The sequence below is a fragment of the Pipra filicauda genome, unplaced genomic scaffold, assembly GCF_003945595.2.
Source record: "Pipra filicauda isolate LSUMZ 115617 unplaced genomic scaffold, ASM394559v2 scaffold80_size11013439_pilon, whole genome shotgun sequence".
NCBI lineage: Eukaryota > Metazoa > Chordata > Aves > Passeriformes > Pipridae > Pipra > Pipra filicauda.
The window spans coordinates 7394147-7415992 of record NW_024104987.1 but is presented as its reverse complement, the minus strand read 5'-3'; the positions used below and the strand labels follow the sequence as shown (position 1 = coordinate 7415992).

General features: G+C 47.6%; 1 protein-coding gene across 7 annotated transcripts; it reads left to right on the top strand.

Annotated features, from left to right (window-relative positions):
* The first annotated feature begins 1585 nt into the window (after positions 1 to 1585).
* On the top strand, positions 1586 to 21594 carry EXOC7 (exocyst complex component 7). Of its 7 annotated transcripts, XM_039390216.1 has the most exons (22): positions 1586 to 1767; positions 2655 to 2720; positions 3785 to 3969; positions 4634 to 4739; positions 5275 to 5497; positions 6415 to 6582; positions 6992 to 7003; positions 11672 to 11762; positions 12705 to 12790; positions 14069 to 14214; positions 14456 to 14608; positions 15242 to 15340; positions 15948 to 16010; positions 16330 to 16396; positions 17678 to 17716; positions 18753 to 18818; positions 19094 to 19214; positions 19616 to 19711; positions 20003 to 20066; positions 20599 to 20640; positions 20795 to 20928; positions 21340 to 21594. In XM_039390216.1, the coding sequence occupies exons 1-22, from the start codon at positions 1708 to 1710 to the stop codon at positions 21440 to 21442; spliced, it is 2190 nt and encodes a 729-aa protein (XP_039246150.1). In that variant the 5' UTR covers positions 1586 to 1707; the 3' UTR covers positions 21443 to 21594. The 7 variants fall into 7 exon arrangements, with proteins under 7 accessions (XP_039246150.1, XP_027605557.1, XP_027605558.1 ...); XM_027749756.2 differs by lacking the exon at positions 12705 to 12790 and having other exon boundaries at positions 11672 to 11764; XM_027749757.2 differs by lacking the exons at positions 6992 to 7003; positions 12705 to 12790 and having other exon boundaries at positions 11672 to 11764.
* Positions 21595 to 21846: the final 252 nt, after the last annotated feature.

The following is a 21846-nucleotide window of genomic DNA, read 5'->3' as shown; positions in this document are numbered from 1 at the left end:
TGGACAGGGTGGGTTATGAAATCCATTGAAGCTGTCGAACAAAAGAGCTCTTTTGGGTTGTTTCAGCTTCTTTCCAGAGCCTGGCATGGTTTGACAAGGGGAAGACAGATGGGAACACGCCGGTCCCTCCGCACGGCAGGAGCCTTTCCTTGGAGCAGCACAAGAAGGTGGGAGGCTGGGACTGCAGGTACTGGGAGAACCAGCTCCCTGCTCCAGGCTGGATGTTGTTTAGGAGGATGCAGAGCCTGCAGTGTGTGATACACCTGTCCATATTGCCCACCTGTGCTGCAGGAGGGAGCAGGTGGCAGTTCCCTGTGGGATAACGTCTCCCTAGAAACTGAATGCAGGACAGGGCTGGGTGAACCTGCACTCCTGCAAAATGCCTATGATTCCATAATTCATATTCAGATTTCTATAATATCATTTCCCTGGGCTCAAACCCCTGCAATCTCCTTCCATATCTGTTGTGCACAAATATCAGACTTGTTACCTGGTGTGCAGCAAGCCAGTAATTGCATACTGAGACATTGTTTATTTATTTCAGAGTTGCACAAGTCTGGGTGCTCGGTGGAATTCCACAAATTAAACACACCAACTATCAATTTACTATTTATTTTACTATTTATATGTATGAGCAAACAAAGGAATTAGTGTTCATTAGCTACAAGTTACATAGTTGTCTCATTAATTAGCATCCTATCTTCTATTGATTAATGATTCTCTCACTTCTCATGCTAATTAGCCCACATGCTCAGTCTTTCTCTTGTTTTGAGTTGGTGGCGGTGGGTTGGTGGTCAAGATCTCCCCCTGCCAGAATTAACTTTTATTGAGTTGGAGCTGATTCAGCTGCTGAGTTGGCTTTATTAGATTCTTCCTTATCTTGGGGATTCTGCCAAATGTCCTTGAGGCCCTTAAATTCTGCATTTTTTGTGTTCACTATCACCAGTACATCCTTATTCCCAAGTTTTGTTAACCTCCCTGTAGGTCTGAGATTATTGAAGCATGTCAAGCCCTAGACCCTAACAAGGCAATTCTACCAACAAATAATCTGTTTTTCTAACACCTGGCCATCACTTAGAGCTTGTGAGCTACTCTCTGTTTCGCTGATTAAATCTCCCTTCTTGGTGATTAGGCTTGAAAGTACACAAAGATCAAACATCAAAGAACATCCTTTCTTAAGAAAATTTTGCGCAACAGTGCCACGCTCAGGACGAGAGGACATAGTCTTAAACTGCGCCAGGGGAGGTTTGGGTTGGACACGAGGAGGAATTTCTTCACATAAAGGCTGATTAGACGTTGGAATGGGGCAGTGGTGGGGTCACTGTCCCTGGAGGTGTTTAAGGACAGACTGGACACAGCCCGAAGCGCCATGGTCTGTATGACGAGGCGGCGTTGGGTCACAGGTTTCACTCGATGCTCTCAGATCAATTTCCAACCCAATTAAGTCTGTGATTGTTTAACCCAGCTCGCCACTCCCAAGATGGCGGCGCAGCCCTCCCGCCACTCTCAACATGGCCGCTCGCAGAGCAGCGCGCATGCGTCCTACCCACTTCTGCTACCGCCCGGCACCTCCTCAAGCGGCGCCACTCTCAAGATGGCGGTGGGACTGCCCGCGCATGCGCAGCGTGCCTCGCCGCGCCCATCATGGCGGCGGGGCGGTGACGGACCGGGCGCGGTGGCACCGAGCGGCCGAGCGGCCCCGGCGCGATGATTCCGAGCGAGGAGGTGTCGGCCCGCCGGAGGGAGATCGAGGACAAGCTCAAGCAGGTGGGGCTGACCTCGGGACCCGCTGGGGGCTCTGCCGGGGCTGCGGTCAGAGCCCAGGCCCGCATCCCCATGGCGTTGCCGGGGAGACGGGGCTGGGCCTGGAGGTCCCCACCGGGCCTGGGGGCGACCCGGGACCCCCAAGGGCCTCGTCACCCTGCTCCGGTTCTTCGAGACCTGGTTTTCAGGTGCAGGGGGTACCTCTGGCCCCCTCTTTGGTCCCGGGGGCATCTGCGGGCTCTCTCTTCAGATGTAGCCTGGGAGACCAGCCCTTGGTGACTTAAAACCCGCCCTTGCAGACTGCTTTTCCACCCTTATATCTGGGCTTAGGTGACTTAAAATCAACCCTTAGTGGCTGCTGTTCTCCCTCTGTCTCTGGGCTTTGGTGACTTAAAACCAGGCCTTGCTGGCTTCTGTTCCACCTCTATATCTGCGTTTAGGTGACATAAAAACAGCCCTTGCAGGCTGCTATTCTCTCCATATATTTGGGCTTTAATGACTTAAAACCAGCCCTTGTTTGCTACTTTGCTTTGGCCGCTTGAGTTCTCTGCCCCATGTAGGGTTTTTGGAAGGTGCCAGTGCAACACCCGTGTTGTACTGTGGCAGGGAAGTGTGTGGTCTGGAAGGTGTTAATTTTATATTGTACTCGTGATATTGAAGGGAAATAAATAATCCATAAAAACCTCACTCGTTACATGATGTGTCCCCACCTGGGGTCACTTGCTCTGATTTCTGCTAAGAGGTGGCTTGTTAAAATGTGTCCTCAGCATCAGACCAAAAATGGTTTGCTGCAGTGTTTACCAGGACTTGTAAAAACCTACGTGTAATGTTTAGTGACTTAAAAACTTAGTGTTCAGGATTGAAGGTTGTTTTTTTCATCCTATTGACAGGAAGAAGAAACTCTGTCCTTTATCAAAGAGAGCCTTGAGAAGAGTGACCAGCTCACCAAGAACATGGTAAGGAGGTCCTAATGTTGGGGCTGGATTTACTTTTCTTAATTTCTTAGGTTTGTTAGTTTTCAAGGTTGTCATTGTGCCCATCTGAGGGATGTGGAGTAATGAACCACTTCCTCTGAATTTGCTCCAGTGGCTGGGCAAAGGGGAAGCCTGATCAATGCCTCAATCCTGAGCTTCTCTGCTGCTCTGAGGAGGGCTCAGAGCTGTTGGCCTCACCTCTACCACAGTCAGTCCTCTCTCTTGGGAAGAGGTATTAATAGACCTCAGATTAGTTTGTGCGACAGCATCGTGTTGTTGCTTCATAAATGCAGGTTTTGTTTGGAGTTTTATTTTGGGAGTTGTCTGTGCAAAGGTAATTATTGTTCTGTAATTGCTCATAAGCCCTCAGCTTATATACTATGTCCAGTTTTGGGCTCAGGGCTTTAAAAAAGTCATAGAGGCAGCACCAGAGAAGTGTAGAAAACATAACATAGGAGGGAATCTTTTAGGAATTACATTTTGGCCTAGAAAAGATGACACTGAGGTACTCTTTTATGAGCTTACTATGGCTTTCCACCCTTCAGAAGCAATATCACAGTCCTCTTCTAAAACCAAATGTCTGTGATGGAAAAGTAGGTTCTCACTATATTGATCCTGAACCTTCATGTTGTGCAGCTCAGTTTTGGGTCTCAGTGGTGTGGAGTAAAGTGGCTGCTGGTTTGTGCTTTTTTTTTGCTCTTTTTACATGGGGCACCTCCAAGCAATTCCTGTGGATTTATTTTCCCCTGTCAAATAAAATTTTGCTTGTCCTTAGTACTATGCTGGAACATTACCTTCACTCTTTACAAACATTTAATTCAGGACTGGCCTACCTCTGTGTGTCAGGTGATCTGTTTTGTGACTGTTAATAGAAATCAGGACGTAGAGGGGTGGAAACAGCTGCTAAGGAGCCATGGAAAACTGGTAGCAGAGCCCAAAAAGTGAAGCTATGCCCTGAAGGTCCCTGACCTTCTCTAACTTGTACCCCACTGCATGGATCTGTAGGAAGGATGTCCTCAGCCATTGGTTTCTCTCTTGGTGTGCAGGTTTCTATCCTGTCCTCCTTTGAAAGTCGTTTGATGAAGCTGGAGAACTCAATTATCCCAGTCCACAAACAGACAGAGAACCTGCAGCGCCTGCAGGAGAATGTGGAGAAGACCCTGTCCTGCTTGGATCACGTCATCAGTTACTACCATGTGGCCAAAGACACGGAGAAGATCATAAAGGAAGGGTGAGTTGAGCTAGCTGGATCTTGCTGGGGAGTTTCATCCTATTGGATTTTTGGGATAGAGGTAGGGGAGCTGACTTCACACACTCATCCTCATGTGCTTGGTACCCTTCCCACACTCCTTCCCCACCCTCAGTCCACACTGACTTGACCTTCCTCCATCCCCACAGGATAAAGACAGCTTAGACTGTGCACTGGTGTCCCTTCCAGGATGTGCAGACAAGACATGCTGCCATATGAATCTCATGAGCACTGGTGGCTTGTCTGTTTTCCTCTGCCCTTTTCCCAAAGGTTCTTCCCGCCCACCAGGTTGTCATTGCATCCAGGATGAACCAGAGCCGTTCTGGAGCCTGCTCTGTGGCTCTTCTCTGGGGTGGGATGTGCAGTTTCCTTTGCCTTCCCATCAAGGCCTGTCTGAGAGAGGAGGGCAAGGCTGAGAGTTATGTGCTGTCCCTCAGCAGTCCTTCTGCACTTGCTGCATGGATTGGGTACTCTGCTGAGGCACTGAGTGGAGGCAAAAGGGAATTCCATGATCTCCTCCTAGATGAAGAAAAGGGAATTGAAACTTTCCTTATTATTTTTATCCTAAGTTTGGTCTGGTACTTACTTGTTATCCTCTTTGTTTGCTTTGTGGGGCACTGCTTTTTACTTTTGGTTTTATTTTCAGCCCCACTGGGAGGTTGGAGGAATACTTGAATTGCATGGACAAAATCCAGAAGGCAGTGGAATACTTCCAGGACAACAATCCGGACAGCCCGGAGCTGAACCGTGTGGTAGGTCGTGGGTCTGGAACCTGGCATGGGTGGGAGAGGGACAGACACAGCCCTGCTGCTCATCCTCTTGCTGTGAGGGGCTGTGGGTTTGCTGCCTGGTGAAGATGGTGTCTGGGCACAGCTGAAGGAACCATCACTTTGGCTCCTGTTTAAGCCTGTCCTCGGCAGCATTTCTGCTCCTGGTGTTTTGCTCTCTGTGCACTGTGCCAGGAGGAATTCTGGAAGCAGATCTTACACCTGTGGAGGAGTTGATTGAACCTCCTCCTGAGTAGCTCTTGTCAGTCCTTCAGCTGCTTGAGCAGAATGGGTGATCTGTTTAAATCCCACTCGAAGGCTGAGTGACTCCCAAGCATTTTTTTAATTTAATTCCCTTTAAGTGTCTCTCAGATACAGGCGTGGTTGGAGTTTGAAGCATGAAGCACTTGGCAGTGGTTAGAAATGCTGCAGAAAGTATGTTCTTATGCAGAAATATTTGAGTGATTGATTACAGAAGTGAATGATTGATTAGAGCTTCTGTCCTGCTGTTTTGTGCCAGAAATCCCTCTTTGAGAGGGGCAAGGAATCCCTGGAGTCTGAGTTCCGCAGCTTGATGACACGGCACACCAAGCCAGTGCCACCCATCCTCATCCTGGACCTGATCAGCGGGGATGATGAGATGGAGACACAGGAGGAGATGTCCCTGGAGCACCTCCCGGAGAGTGTCCTGCACGACATCATCCGCATTTCTGGCTGGCTGGTGGAGAATGGCAGGAATCAAGGTTGGTGGTGCTGTACAGGTGCTCCCTTGCAGCTCTGTCTCTTACCACTACTTCCCATGTGTGGTTGAGACCAAAAGGGGGATGTTGAGGGTTGTGTGTGTAACCCTGCACAGCTGGGCTTGTACATCACACCCCTTCAGCCATGAAGCCTCTGCTGTGGCCACCAGTCTGTGAGTCACTGCTGTGGGCACCTGGCAGCACTGGCAGGACTAGTGACTGCCTTAGTGGCACCTTTTAGGTGAGTAGTTCAGTCTTTCCATCTCCTCAAGATCTTGCTGGTTTTAGCATTTGTAGTGAGACTGAAGCGATGGTTTGTCAGTTGAATTTTTCAGAATGAACTGTGCAAATAAAGCACAAATTATCTCAATGTATATTCTGTCATGAAGCAGAAATCCATTGCACTTGCATTTGTAATGCCTTCTGCTGGAGCTGCAGCTATCCAGTGCTCAGGTTTTATAAATGTACAAGATACTGGTCATTTATTCCTATTTGGGAAATATTTATGGGCATAACTTTTCGTATGAGATGTGACCAAGGGCGGGGGGAGAACAGCACAGACTTCCTTCAGTCTGTATCTGTCTCTTCTTTCCTGTTCTGCAGCAAGATCTGACTAGAGCCTTATACTCCTTTATTGACTTTTCCTTTGGGAGTGAATCACTGTGGACTTGTATGTGAAAGTACAGGTTTCCTGCAACATGTAGCTCGTAGAACCCCCCCCACCTCAGTGATTTACTCCTGAGTGGGGATTACTGTGCCTACCAAATACGATGAACATCCTTAAAAGCTTCTTAAGAATTTTTCCATGATCAAAGGCAACTCCAGCACACTGAGCATATTTTGTTGGTCACTTTGTATTCTGCTTTCAACTGACGAGCACCTCATTAAATTATAATCTTGTTTCTACCTTGTCTCCTTAGATTTCATGACTGTTTACTTCCAAATCCGCTCTGTCCAGCTCGACCGCTCCATCAAGGGGCTGAAAGACCATTTCCGTAAGAACAGCTCTTCCTCTGGGGTGCCCTATTCCCCTGCCATCCAGAACAAAAGGAAGGACACCCCCACCAAAAAGCCAATCAAGAGACCAGGTGAGTCCCTGAAGAGGGATCACTGTACTGGGCATTGAACACACACCTGCAGGCCCTCTCACTGCTGAGGAAGCCTCTGTGTCTAAAAATGTGCTCTTGGGACAGGAGCAGGGCTGAGATTTTGGAGATAAACGCCTCTTCTCTGCCCTGGATTCAGCACTGGAATTACAGGCACTTTCTGTCTGTCAGTCAAGCCATCAGGTTTGTTCTCTGGGTGCTGTAAAGGGAGGAGAGGGGCCTTGTGTAGAGAACTCCTTTCCTGTGTTGTTCAAATACTCTTAGTGGGTTCAGGAAAACAGTAAGAAATGTGGGTAGGGAGTGGGAATGCATGGGATGGGGAAAGGGAGGAAGAAGAAATACCCATTTTAATTGTGTTGTGTTTATTTTTATAATCCTGCTGTGAATGCAGTCCTCATCCCAGGTAATGTGTGTCTATGTGTGTGTGTGCTGGCCCTGGTGCTCACTCTCTTCAGCTCTGTGTGTGGAGAGGCTTTGCTGGGCCTCTTCTTGCTAAAGCAGAGGGTGTGCCTGTGATATTCGAGGAGGGAGGGCTGCCTGGGGAAGGCTGTGGCATCCAGACATCACCCCTCTGGTCTTTTAAAAATCAATCTGTGCCATTGCTGCTGTGCCCTGGAGCTGTTCCTGAAAGCTGATCTGTGAACTGCAGCCCAACTGTGAATTTCAGGGAATTTTCCCCTGTCAGCAGAGAACCCCCTGATAAGGGGTTCAGAGACACTGAGCCACTTCAAAGGTGCCAGTAGGGATCTGTAATTGAGCCATGGGGATCTCTGGTTGCAGATGCTTCAGATTTGCTCCACAATTTTCAGTTATCCCCTGATTCTGAAAAGATTGCTGTGTTTTGATTGCAGTGCATTCAGTATGGTCAGCAAACGTTTCTGAGCAGCCTGACAAATGGTAACATCTCCCCTGTGTTCTAGGTAAAAAGTCAGGAATGGATTAGTTGGGTTTTTTTCATGGACAGATTAAAAAAAAGAATCACTAGAATCTTTTTAATGAGTCTCAGATCTTGAGTGATCACATAGAGAGTACAGAAAGGAGCCCACATGTTGGAGGGCCACAAGTGTTTGTTCCCTACAAGAAGGACTTCTCCAACGTGGATGCATTTGGGCATCCAGAGTTACTTGTCATGGTGAATGTCTCGCTGTAAATTTGCCAGAAGATTTTCATGTCTTTTTCCCAGTTTAATTGGATTTTCTGAGATGGGCCAGGTAGAAGGCACAGAGCATGGCCTGAATGCACTTACAGAGGTGATGGTGTGTGAAGGAAAGAGCACTTCAAATGATCCATTGGGTTATTGTTAATCTCAAAAAAAAATAGTGGCTAATTTGTCTCCAGTCTTCCATGAACAAGGACAGAGAACCAGACTGTAGCTCTTGAAGGACAGTGGTGGTTACACCTCATACACCAGCCATCTCTTATGGCTACTGAATTGTACTTAAGTGAAGTTAAAAATGGAGAAAAAAGTCGTCTTTGACCAGAGATTTGCCTTTTTTTCTGCAGTTCCATCAGCTTTCAAGGACAGCTCTTGAGGTAGAGGTCTCAGACCCCCTTCACACTGGCACTGGCTCTCTTCAGAGCAATATTGCCTGGTGTTGTTTGAGTCCTCTGGGTTTAGCCTTTGTTCAGTTATGGACAAAGACAGTTTTTTTCTGTTCTATTACTTTATTTCAGTAAGTAAAGTCAAGTTCTGCCAATTTGGGTTTCAGACAAGGGGGTTTTCTCACATTCCAACAAGTGAGTTGATTTCCTTTGTCCTTAAATAAGAATATCCCAGTGCACACCCCAATGCACACTTTAACCTATTGCAAGGGGTAAATAACAAACTAAATCTGATGTGCTATAGCTTTTTTGACCCACAAAACAAAGCACAAGAGAGGCTAAAGCTGAAGGGAAGGTGAGGTATTAGGTAACAAGGCAGAGACCCTCCTAGGTACTGTGTTGGATTCTAGAGAACATGCTCCATATCCATGTGTGGTTTCAGAGGGTCTTCATCTCTCTGTCCCTGTTTTATCTGTTGGTGTTCCCTGTGCTGTCTCCTGTTGGTACAACGTGCAGTTTAAAATCTGACTGCTGGAGATGCTTCTAAAGCAGAGTTTTTTCCCTTTAAATGCAACTTGTCAAGTCAAGCTGAACAGATGAAGCAATTTGTGGGCTTTTTCTGGTTTTAGTTTGCTGTTTGAAATGTCAAGCAGTCTGTCTCAGAGGGCAGGTGTGTTCAGATTCCCAAATCATCCTGCTGCAAACGTATGCACATAAAATACAGATTCCTTGTGATGCCTGTAGACCCTGTGCTCTCTTGTTGGCTTGAGAGCAGCAGGTAGCTCAGCAGCTCTGCATTTTTGAGAAGGATGGGGCCACTTGACCTCATTGCCTACAAGCAAAAACCAGAGAGAGCTTTATGTGGTTTCATACAGATTCCTGCAGCTGGTGCTTAAGTAAAGAGGATGTTCCCTGCTGCTTGGATGGAACACTGCCTGATGGAAGGGAGAAACAGGACAACAAGTAGGAAAACTGTGCTTTGTGTGTGCCCAAAAGCCACTTTATTTAACAACTAGGCCACAGAAGCAAAAGTTTCGTTGGTTTTTTTTATTATTATTATTTTTTTTTACTTTTATGGCTCTTTACAAGCTGTAGGGGAGCCCTTTTCCAGTTTCCTGAATGCTCCAGTTTACCTAGTTACCTATTTGGCTTAGTAGTGAGGTGCTACTTGAAGGCAGACTGAGTGACAGAATAAAGAGCCCATTCCTGCTTCCCATACTGATCACTGCCTAGATTGAATGTGATGTTTTCATTAGTAGCTGCAACAGAGTCCCCTTTGGTTAGGGAGCTGCCTAATAGGGGAAAACAATCTTGGAACAAAAGCATTTGGCTTCCACTAGAATCCATTAAAGCCTAATTACAATGCTAAGTCAGAATGATCCAGCAGCACTGAAGTGATACCCATGGACACCCAACACTCAGTGTGTGTCAGTAAACACAGGTAATTGTGTTTATGCAAAAAAATGCAGCATAATTTCATCCTCTGAAATTGAGAAAAAGAGGGGGGGGGAAAAAAAAGGAAAAGAAACCATCAGGGGTGGGCTGTGGAGACATCCCCTGCATACCTGTGCAGTGAGACCCTGCTGACAGCAGCAGCAGTTGTACTGTCTGCTTGGTTTTCACACCAATTTACCCTCTCTTTTTATTCCTTTTTATTTTTCCCCTCCCCCTGGATGCTTGAAAGTGGGAAAGATCAAAGAACTGGTAGAAGAACAGTACTCAGGTTGAGCTGCTCTGCATCAGTTAGGCCGTGGGAACAGCAGTAAGGAAGAGCTTAGTGCATCTCTCCAGAGCTTGCCACAGCCCTCCTTGCTCAGAGGAACTTGCTGAGCCCAAGTTTTTAAGGTTTCTGAAAATAGCTAAGAATAAAGGGGAAATGTGGGGTGTGAAGAGCACTGGGAAGCTTGGAAGAAGAGGCATAACCTGCTCATTTGATGATATGGCAGAAGCTTAGGAGCAAATGCATCAGCCAGCAAGGGTGTAAGTCTGCCCACCTCCCAGGTGTGGGTCTGGAGGGGAGAAGTTTCCTGCTAGAAGAATGTGTTTTATGGATATGACTTTTTTTTTTCTTTACTAAGTGGTTGAGAACACTCTGAACTGGTAGAAGAAAAATGTTTCCTGTGAAAATTTATGCCTTAGGAACCATGCTCTGTTATTTAGTAAGTGCACCAGTTTAAGGCAGTAATTTAATGGGAGCTGCTCTCTCTTGTTCTCCCCCACTAGAGGTGCACTGTCAGGGGAACCTGAAGTTTCCTTTCCCCTGCCATATATCCCTTTATGGGATGAAGCTGTCCTGCATCCCAGAATGCTGTTCTGCAGCTGTGTGTACTTGTGCTTCCCCTCAGGATTTGGGCAGCCAACACTCATTTCCAGTGGCTGATGGGAGTAGGGATTTTCTGCATGTTTGAAGTATTTATTACTTTGTAGAGGAAGAACGATTCTTAATTTTGGCAGCCGCATTTTTATTTTTTGGCTTCTTCATTTACTCAGCCTGGTTCTGTTTCATTTGGGTCTCCTATGGAAGCTCCTTCTGCCTTCCCAAAACTTCCAGTTCCCTGTTGTGCAGGCAACAGCAAAGCTCTGCTGTGAGAGGGTGTCCGTGTGCTTGTGGTAATTGTAGCTTGTTGCATGACGACTAACCTTTTAATGTGGAAACACTGCCTAGTCTTCAGTTGTCACATTAATGCTTTGTTTTGTGCTTTCTAGCTGTATATCCAGCATTGCCTTTTGTTCAGTTCTGTCTGGTTTTTGTGTGTGTTAAGTATAAATCTTTTAACCCAGTGTTATTTTTTTTCCATGGTTTTAATTGATTTGCGGTTCTTTAGAAGAGAAGTGTCTGGGGGATTAGGGTGGCTTAATGCGAGTTACACATGGGTGGGCAGCATCCATTATTCTGTGATTCCTGGGATGGGAATTGCTGCTGCAATTGCTCCCTAGAGCCCAGAGGTTGTCACCCTTTTATTGCTTCCTGTGCCATTCCTTGACTTGGCTGTGGGGCTCCTGATGGGTCTTTATTGATTATGCTCAGAAAATACCCCTTGGAAAGGCACCTCTTACCAAGTGGCTGTGGTTGTGGCTCCGAGGAGCAGGCAGTGTGTTGCCAGACAGGAATTGTCCATATGCAAAACCCTGCTTCCACAGCTGAGGAAAAGCAACAGACCTTGTATGCTTGGATGCAGAGTACCAACTTAAATAAACTCATTAGAGGGAAGGGAGCTTCACTGCTTCCCTTCTGTGACAGTGTTCCTCACCCGCCTCTCCAAACTGATTCGAGCACTCCCTGGTTCTGTAACCTGGCTGGAATTTATGCCTCCAGCCTGAAAGCAGGGAAACAGTCTGGAAATGCCATTGTATCTGCACATTTGGACATGATTTTGGGGTTCACATTCCTGTACTGAGCATGCTCATTGGTCCCCAGCGTCCTCTTGCTGGGCCCAGGTGATGCTGGTGGAGGGCTGGTGTTCTGGGTTTGTTTTCTTTCACTCATTTTCTAGGTCTTCTTGTCTCTTCTCTCTGGTTCTGGTGACAGGCACGATCCGTAAGGCTCAGAACCTTCTGAAACAGTACTCTCAGCATGGTCTAGATGGGAAAAAGGGGGCCTCTAACCTCATTCCTATGGAAGGTAATCACAGCTCTGGCTACATCACCCTTGACTTTCTCTGTGTATCAGTCTTGCTTTTCCAGGTGGGGCTTCCATTAGTCCAGCGCTTAGTGGACAGCATTGGTTAGGTAGAGCTATCCTTGGGGAAACAAGGAGATGCTGGAGAGCCAAATTGTTTTTCTGAATTTAGTGTCCAAATTTCAAGGTGTCTGTAAACATGAGTAGAGGTGGAGAGGAGTGTTACCTTAACATTGACCCACCACAGCCACCTGGGTAATGGAAGCTCTGCTCTGCTGACATCTGCTTGTGGTGTTCTGTTCTCTTTTCTTTTTGCCTGGACTTCGAGACATTCAGTTTCCTAGTGACCTTTCCAAACCTGATGCTGAAGTGTTGGACCACAGCCAGTGTATTGTTCCTGTACACCTCCCTAAATGGCCATCTTCCATGTTCTGACCTCCTCTGCTCATAGAAGTTGTGCCAGATAAGGGAGAAGAGGTCATTTGCTTCAAAGCATCCATAAGAAATTCCTGCCTCCTGCTGTGTAAGCATCCAAAGCAGTTCTCTTCAGCACCTGTGCTGTAGTCTCTTAAATCCCAGATGGTGACTAACATCACTTATTTGGGGGAAAATTCTCATGCTGAGCAGGCTTTTGAGTTTGGATTTGTAATGGTTGTGGGCACAAATTGGACTTGGTGCCTGCAATCCCCTTCAGAACTTAGGCAGGAGGTTCAAGGGACTCTGTGGCCCAGCAAACGACTTAACTCGCACTTCTCATCAGGTTTCAAAGGGTTGCTGCTGCTATATAGCCCAACAAAGGGATTTGGTCAGGAAGCATTCCTGGGACTGTGTAGGGAAAATGGTGTCCATCAGATCCAATAAGCCAGCCTTGAAGCAGCATCCAGCCCAGTGTGAGCATCCATGCTGTAACCACCCTGGATAAATTGCGCCTTCTGTTTGTGCCGGCTGACATCTCACTAGGTCATGAGCATGATTTACGAGTTAAACACCTTTGCGATACCCTGAGCGACAAGCACGGGCCGGCTGCGGGTAAGTACCGTGTTGTCACTCCGTAATGAGCTGGCTAACATCCATCCCTTCTTCCCAGCATGCTGCACTGGTATTCTGTAGCCAGTGGCTGTTCGTCTCCGTGGGCAGTCCTGAAGCATGGGCCTCCTCTGGCTAAGAAGCTCTGGCTCTTCTCAGTAGAGTTCACTCCCACTAATCACACACCCCCCCAAGCCCTCAGACAGGGAGCCCCAACTTTGTCCAACCAGAGACTGACTGAGGCCATGCTGAGGGGCACTTTGATGGCTACTGGCCTGTTTGGTGGTGAAGCAAAGTGAACAGGAAAGGGATCACGTGCGGCATTACAGTATAGTGGGCCATAGCACTGTAGGCAGTCTGTAAAAGCACACCACATTTGTGCTTCCTCTGCTGACCAGAACTTTTAAAAGATCAACCTGAGGGACCTGTCAGCGTAGGGAAGAATTGGTTCTTTCTCCATCAAAAGTTGCTGTGAGGAGAGAAGCAGCAGCCCATAGCTTAGAGAAGGCCTCTCTGTGTCATCTTACTGTCTTGCAGGATAGTGTCTGTCTGTGTCTGTCCTGCAGACACATCCAGCAGTGGTTGGGATGAGTTGGTGCCAGCCTTTGTATCACACTGGCACAAAGATCCATGCAGGATCTTTGATGGATCTTTGTCCAAGACACTTGTAGTCTAGGACTCATTTGTATGCAGCATTGTGTGGCAGATAACTCACCTATCTGTGCTGATATTCCTGCTTCATAGGATGTAAATGTTCATCTGCCTGGTTTTTATCTTCCTTTTCTGCCTGTGGGAAGAGGCTGCCTTCCAGGACAGCCCTTATTTCCCAGAAACGTTGATGCAAAATGGCAGTTCTTCATCTGCATGATGGATGGAGATAAGGAATTCTAAAAATACAAGCAGAGATGTTGAATAATTCACCTCAGACCTTCCTGAGTTTAGTACTCTGTGTTCAAGCCCTTGATTAAATTTAGTCTGTATCCCAGAAGAGCTCCAAACTTCCCTTCTGTCGTGAGGCTGGAAAGAGCTGGTGTCCTGATGCGTGTTTCCTGAACTGCAGATGACTTTTCCTGCTTCCTGCAGGATATGCAGAGCTTCCCATGCACAAACCCAGGGCAGGTGTGGTGAGAAGACGGCTCTTGTTCTCACACACCGATGGGTGCAAAGCCAGAGCCTACTTTTCCAGAAGAGCCTTGTGTAAACCAAAGCCTTGGAGTGAGCAGAGCTGCTGGAAGCTCAGTGTGGATTTTGTTCTCTCTGAAATCCCTCTCGCCCTTGCAGGGAGGGACGACGTGTTCGACATCGAGATCGACGCCTACATCCACTGTGTCAGTGCCTTTGTCAAACTGGCCCAGAGCGAGTACCAGCTCCTGACAGAAATTGTCCCAGAGCACCACCAGAAGAAGACCTTTGATTCTCTCATCCAGGTCAGTTGAGCCTCTCTGTTTTGCTTCTCTTGTAAAGGATGCTGGTGTTGTCCTACAGGACCTGTTCAGGGAATGGGGTCAAGCACAGACCCTGGAGAACACGTGCTCAGAGTTCCTCACTGGTACCACAAATGACCCATCAGCCAAATGGGCATCTGTAACATGTGTCCTGCGTCGAGCTCCTTGTGCTGCCTGGGCAAAAGTCGTGCTGCTTCCTCCTGAGTCTGTGGCTTTGTTGCAGGAGTCATTAGATAACTTGATCATGGAGGGGGATAACATTGTCTCAGCTGCCCGGAAAGCCATCATCCGACACGACTACTCAGCTGTGCTCACAATCTTCCCCATCCTGAAGCATCTTAAACAGATGAAGCCAGAATTTGACCAGGTTTTGCAGGTAAGTGTGGTGAGATTGGAAAAGCTCCTGTGGCTTGGGTTGTCTGGAGAACTTTTTGAAATGGATTATCCCAGTGGCTTTTAGCAAAGCCATGCTGCTTCTGTCCTCCAGCATGGACTGGAAGTGACACAAATGCACCTTGCTTCTTTCTGTGGTGGTGAACCAGCAACTCAGCATCTCTCAGCAGCAGTTCAAGTTCTGACCCCATGATGGACCACCTACATCATTCTCCTGTTTTCGTGGCCTCTGAGGTGTTTCAACTGATACTATTGAGCTACTCTGAGGAAAGCCTGCTTGGACCACGCTGCAAGGTTCCCTAGGTGTCAGTCATGGCACCCAGGTTTAGCAAGGCTCCTTTCCATCTGCTTCCAGCTGTGATGCACCAATCTCCTGTATCAGATAATGTGTAAGACAAAACATGAGAGGTAGCAAGTCCTAATTACTGTTAGGGTCACAACATCTTCCCTTTCTGCCTGGCAGGATTTCATGTGTTGTTGATGGTGCTGTAAATATTCTTCTGGCACATGGAAAAATGAGAATGAGATGCTGGGATGGGGGATGAGAGAGGGTAGGTGCTGGATGGAAGTTCAGATACTGTTTGTTTTCCTTCACTGATCTGTGGAACCATTCCAGGGAACTGCAGCAGGCACTAAGAACAAGCTGCCAGGGCTGATCACTTCCATGGAGACCACTGGTGCAAAGGCACTGGAAGAGTTTGCAGACAACATTAAGGTAGGATTCTCCTCAGTGTTGTCTCTGGCAGGCTTGGAAGAGGGGTTTTCTGAGCAGAACCCCTAGTTTAGCTTTCATCTTTCCATGAGACTGTGCAGATTCTGACTAAAGCAGGAACCTGTTGAATCACTGTGGATGTTCAAATACCAAATGCTTGGTGCTGGTTTCAACTACAGGAGGCTTCTGCCTAAGACTCTTAACAGGCATACTACAAATAGTTTGACATAAGCTTCCAGGCCTCTGCAGGTATCAATATCAATCTCAGAATTTAATCCTATTTAAAAAGAAAGGAAAACTGCTGCCTTGAAAAGTTTTGGAGGACTCACGTTAAGCTGTCCCTTTGTAAGGTGGGCTTGAGGAATGCACTGCCGGGCAGGTGAGCTGAAGGTGTGATGGTCACATGCTGAACAAACCCCTGTGGTTCTGAGCTGCTGGTGTGTGGGAGCTGTGGTTTCTGAGCACCAGGAGATGGCACTGCAAGAGCCAGGTCTGAGGGTGTTGAGAGAGGCTGGATAAACAAGCCTTCAGCTCACTTGTAGCAGCAGTTTTATTGTAGGTGTCTTCACTTTTTTTACATGCTCATCATATGTCTCTCTTCCTTTCCTAGAATGATCCGGACAAGGAATATAACATGCCAAAAGATGGGACAGTTCATGAGCTCACCAGCAATGTAAGTAATGATGATTTGAACCATCCTTTGTGAAAAACGGCTTCTGAAGAGTGTTTAAAAGGAGCAGTAGGAAAACTTCTCAAGTTAAGCTGTTGTGGTATTAACAGTTAAATAATTACTTGGCTTCCATGGCAAGATGAGCTGGTGACCCTGGCTCAGCCACGGGTGACTGTGTTAGAAAACCCACCAGCTCAAAGTGTAGTGATTTGTTTCTTGGAGGTTTTAAGTGTGGAGGAGCAAGTGGTCCTTCATGATTCTTCATAGCAGAGCATAGGAGATGCAATGTTGGTTGCTCCTAACTTCCCTTCCTTGCTTCCAGGCCATCCTTTTCCTACAGCAATTATTGGATTTCCAGGAGACAGCAGGTGCCATGCTGGCATCACAAGGTACATACATGCATGGGGCTTGGCTGGGCATGCAGTTCCTTCCTCAAATTGCCTGGACGTCTTCTTTAAAATAATCAAACTTCAACGTGCACTGTGAGCTTGTTCTCCTCCTGTCCTTCACCCTGTGGTTTGTCTTGTCCTCCAATCTGCCATGACCACATAGTTGGTTATCTGGAGAACTCCAAGGGATGCAGAGTTTCTTTGCTGGCCTTCCACACTTGCTCCTCAGCTCAGAATACAACAGCAGCAGCAAGAATCTCCTTAGCATCCAGCCATGGGCAAGCTGGGTCTCCTGAGCTGTTTGTGTGCCATGTGCCCTATCAGAGAGACAAGCTTTAGCTCTGCTCTCCAGGATGCTGAAGAGACTCATTCCAGGAATAAATGCCTAGATCAGAAGCCGAGAGCTGCTGCCTTGTGTAGCAGGATGCTGCTGTGTATCAGCTGGAGTGTGATTTTGGTTCTGTGCAGAGCAGCAGCTCCCAGCTCTCCAGTGAGCTCTCAACCTTGGCAGAGCTCCTGCTTTTAGGTAGCTTGGAACAGAGCAGGCTGGAGAGGTGGAGGAATGGAGATTCAGGGGGCCCAGGGCCCTGAGGAGGCACAGGCTGGGGAGGGTTAGGGAACCCCTTTGAAGCAGAGATTTAGGGAAGCTTAGAGCTGCCTCCAGACTGTTATTTGCAAATTCCTCCTTGGAAATTTCTGCCAGTTCTAAATTAACTCAATGTCTCTGTTTCTTACCACATCTCCTCTAACCACTGCCTTGTGCCCTCTCTACCTGCAAGCTCAGTGTGCTCAGATCCTCCTGGGCCTTGGCTCTCTCTCCTTGGCCAAAGAAGTGGTCTTAATTTTTTCTTGGAAAAATCAACTGTTTCCCCATGTAGTCCTCAGCGCTGTTGTTTGGAAGTCTTGACATACTGTCGTGCAGTGGGGATCTGTCTTAGGAGCTGATTGAAAAGGTAGCATAGGCTTGAGGTAGCTTTGCCTTGAAAGAGGGTTTGAACAGATTTGGAATGAGGTATCCTGCTAAATACAACCAGTAACAAAGCAAACAGTGTCTCTAGCAGGGGAAGGAGGATGGACTCTGCCTTTCCTCTGTGATCTCTGCTCCATTTGAGGCCTTGGAAGGACTCCTACCTGCTCTCCTGTGTACCTCTCCGTGGCTGCTCTGTGTTAATATCTGCTTTGTTCTCAAAGGGATGGTGGTCTCTAACATGTCTTTTTGCACTTTGCATTTCTTTTCTCTCCTCCCTCCCCTTTTCTCTCTGCTCTGCCTAATCTTTGTAGTTCTTGGGGACACATACAATATTCCTTTAGATCCCAGAGGTAAGCAGACTTACCCACACCTACCTGTTCGTATTGCCTCGGACTCTGGTGATGTATGTTAATTCTTTATCCTCCAGCAGGGGTAAATAAATTAACATGTTATTGAAGAGGGGGAGAAGGGGAGGGTAGGTAATTCTTGCCAGTGGGCCGGAGAGAATAGGGAGGACTTTGTCAGCAGCAGACAATGAGGGATGCCACATGAGCTGAAACAGGCTCAAGACACTCTCATGGCACTGAATCTCTTTGGCACAGGTAGCACATTGGCCCAGCTGGGATCATGCTTTATCCCATGTGCACTTGGCTCCGTATTGTCCAGCTCCCAGCAACAGGAGCCTCGAGGCCTTTCCCATGGGGTGCTTGTGAACTCGGACCACCCGAGTTAGGCCCGACTGCCAAACTCTCTGGTGGGGGCAGGAGGAGGTGGCCCACGTGTCCCCTGGGCCCCATGCCCACAAGCCCTTGAGGGCAAAAAGCCATCCCTTATGCACAGACAGAGGAGCATGTGCCAGCCCGGAGTCACTGCTTGTAAGGGCAGGCTCCCATGCTGGCACAGTCCCCCTCAGAGCCAGGCAGGCCCTGTCAGCAACCATGGGGATGGCTGAAGCTTTCCAGAGCCCTTCTGCTTGTTTCAATTACTATTGTGTGCTTGTTGTTAACAGCTGCAGCTTTTTTGTTCTCTGATTGCCGATTTCTAGTGCTTACAGACCTTTTCAGGTGGTGGGGGAATGATGGGGTGGATGAGTTTCTTGACTTTATTTCTGATCAGAGGAGTGTCCTCTGAGCACTAGAAGAAAAGGAGAAATTTCTGGTGGGGTGCTCTGCACTTGATGCAGATACAAGGACTGAGGGGTGCAGAGCTCTCCCACCCTCACCGTGGATGAGCTGTTGACAGTCAGCTCTGAAACAGGAGCTGATTTCACTGTTGATGGGAGCTCTGCACTAATTCCATAGCAACAGGGATGAGGCTTGTTTGAATAGAGGCAGGGTGGCCACACATACCCCCCCTTTAACTGGCCTAAAACTCTTTTCTTTTCAGAGACCAGCTCCTCAGCCAGTAGCTACAGCTCAGAGTTCAGCAGGCGGCTGCTCAGCACCTACATCTGTGAGTACCCTGCTCACCTTCCCTCTCCTGCCCCGTGGACTCTCCTTCACTTGGCTCGTTTGCCAGGTGCAATGAAGGCAATAGTTTACAGAGAGGTTTTGGTGACTTGCTGAAGAAAGATCTGTGTAAGGATTGTTAAGTACACATGATTGTACCCTTTGTGCAGGCAGTTGGGGCTGTGCTGTTCACTTTGCTGTGGGCCCACAGCTTGGTTTGTTTTGTCAGTAATGAGAAGTTCCAGTGCAAAACTTTTTCTCTGTTTTTCCCTCTTAAAGGCAAAGTGCTGGGCAACTTGCAGCTTAACCTTCTTAGTAAATCCAAGGTTTATGAAGACCCAGCTTTGAGTGCCATTTTTCTGCACAACAACTACAACTACATTCTGAAATCTCTGGAGAAGTAAGTGTGTATCTGGGTAAATCTCCCTCAAGTCCAAGGCTTGGTTTTGGAGCAGAGCTCTGCATTAAGAGCATTCACTTGCCAGCCTGTCTCAGATCTGCTTTATCTTCTGTTCTTGAAACTGCCTTTTTGAAAGTTTTGCAGTATTGTAAACATCACATTACACGAGAGTGGGAGACGAAAGCATTTGAGATGCCTTATGCTGTAGAGAATCCTTTGATCTTTGGAGGACTGAGGACACTGGAAAGTGACTTTGAGTCGCTTCTTTTGCACGTTTCAAGGACTCTTTTATTGTGAAGAGCAAAAAAAGACTTGGGGGGGGGGGCTGAAATGGTGCCATGCTGAGAGCAGCCCGGAGGGCAGCTGGCTCAGGTGTTTCCTCAGGATTTCTGCTCTTCCAGGTCCGAGCTGATCCAGTTGGTGGCCGTGACACAAAAAACAGCCGAGAGATCTTACCGAGAGCTCATCGAGCAGCAGATCCAGACATACCAGCGCAGGTGAGGTGACGTCCTCTGCTTTTACCTTGGTTTGGTTGGTTTGGGAGCTCCTTGGCAGCCAGTGCTGCTGGAGCAGTGGGAGAGATTAGCCTAAACCAGAAACTTGTCTAAAACCAAAGCCACTTATTCTAGTTCTCAAGCAATTGATCTAATTTGGGAAGGGGTCACTGTGGAAAGTTTTGGAGTGTGTGTTGTCTGAGTTGGCCTTTGGGTCATGGGTGAAGGCACGGAAGCTCTGGTGAGGTATGAGTAACTCCTCTTTGCCTCTTTCCCATCTCATTTCACGTGCAGCTGGTTGAAGGTAACAGATTACATTTTGGAGAGAAACCTGCCTGTCTTTCAACCAGGAGTGAAGGTGAGAGGATGGGCAAGAATGGGCTTGAGATGACAGAAATTGCTAGAAACATCTTCTCCTTTGTCATATTAAAAAATTCTCAGAAACCTTCTTTATATCTCATGCCAGTATCGCTCTGCAGAGTGAAAGCTGTGGCTGGCACAAGATGGAGAGCAGCAGTGCCTTCTGATCTCCCCTGCCCCAGATTCATCCAAGTCTTTTAATCTCTGCCTCCATTCTTATATCTTCACATGCTTCTATTTTGGATTTGCAAAACCCTGAGACCTTCCCTTGGAAAGGGCTGAAAGCATAAAGAAGTCTATTTTTATGTCTGTTCTGGATGAAAATTACTCTTGTTAAAACTACTTCAGCTGAAAGCCACTTGCTGAATGTAGAGTGTGCTGCTCTGCAGCTCTCCTCACTGCTTTAGGAGAGGGAATCCAAACCAAGTAGGTTGCATATTGCTTAGGTTGGATGGGGAATTGTGGGTGAGCACTGATGTTGGATATTTATTCCTGGAGATGAAATAAAATCCTTTCCCTCCTTGTTGCAGCTCAAGGACAAGGAGAGGCAGATGATAAAGGAGCGCTTTAAGGTAAGGAGGTATTGGATGGTATAAAAACATCCCCTGGTTGGTTGGGACAGACAGATCTGCCTGAGGAGGAGAACTGTGGGTGATCAGCAGCAGAGGGAAAGAGCATCAGATTCGGTGTAGAGATGAGATGCTCACCAAGTTTTACTTTGAACAGGGTTTTAATGATGGGCTGGAGGAGCTGTGTAAGATCCAGAAGGCCTGGGCAATTCCAGACATGGAGCAACGGGACAAAATCCGCCGGGCACAGAAAACCATTGTGAAAGAGACCTATGGTGCCTTCTTGAACAGGTGAGGCCTCCTGCGGCACTGTCCTCTCTTCTGTGGATTTACCGAGGTCTTTGAGGCCCAGTGTAGCCTGAGCTGAGGCACTTCCTTGCTGTCCTGCCTCAGCTTTTCTACCTTGCACACTCAAACATGCCCAAGCTGATTTCTACCAGTTGCAGACACGTGCCATCACCTCGATTCTTCGGTCAGGGTGAGCACAGGTGTTCTAGTGAATACAAAGCTCTGAGCCCCCCTGGGCTGCTCATGTAAAACTTGTGAGACCAGTGGAACCAGGTCACTTGCTCTGTACAGGATACCCTGTCGGATTCAGGTGGTATGTGTTGGAGTGGAGCTGATTTGTGACAGAGGAGGGGCCAGTGGGTCTCTTTGCTGCGTTCCAGTCATTTGTCACCTGGGGGTTGTCTTCCTTTGCAGATATGGCAACGTGCCCTTCACCAAGAACCCTGAGAAGTACATCAAATACCAGGTTGACCAGGTGGGGGAGATGATCGAGAAGCTGTTTGACACATCAGCATAAATTTCCAGCTGTCGTGAACTCTCCAGCTGCCAAGTACAAGCCAGTGCTCTTTCAGCAACCCTTGGGACTCCCTTCCCTTCTCCCCTGCCCCATTGTGGTGGGCAGGGTGTTATACTTGTATTTATCAGATTTATAAACCTGTGGAAACACTCCTTCCTGGCTGTCTTTGCTCCAGATCCACGGGATAAGGCAAAGTCTGCCATGTGGGCTCTTACATTTGGGCATCTTCTCACCTGGGTTTGTGTTAATGCCTTGATGTGCAGCAGACATGGGGAGTGTGTTCAAAAAAAAAAAAGAAAGAAAAACACACACACAAAAACCCCTCTAACCTTATGGATACAGCCCTTCTGTTTGGAGCAGGAAGCTGTGAGCTCCAATGGTGCCACGTGCTTCCCTGATGGGTT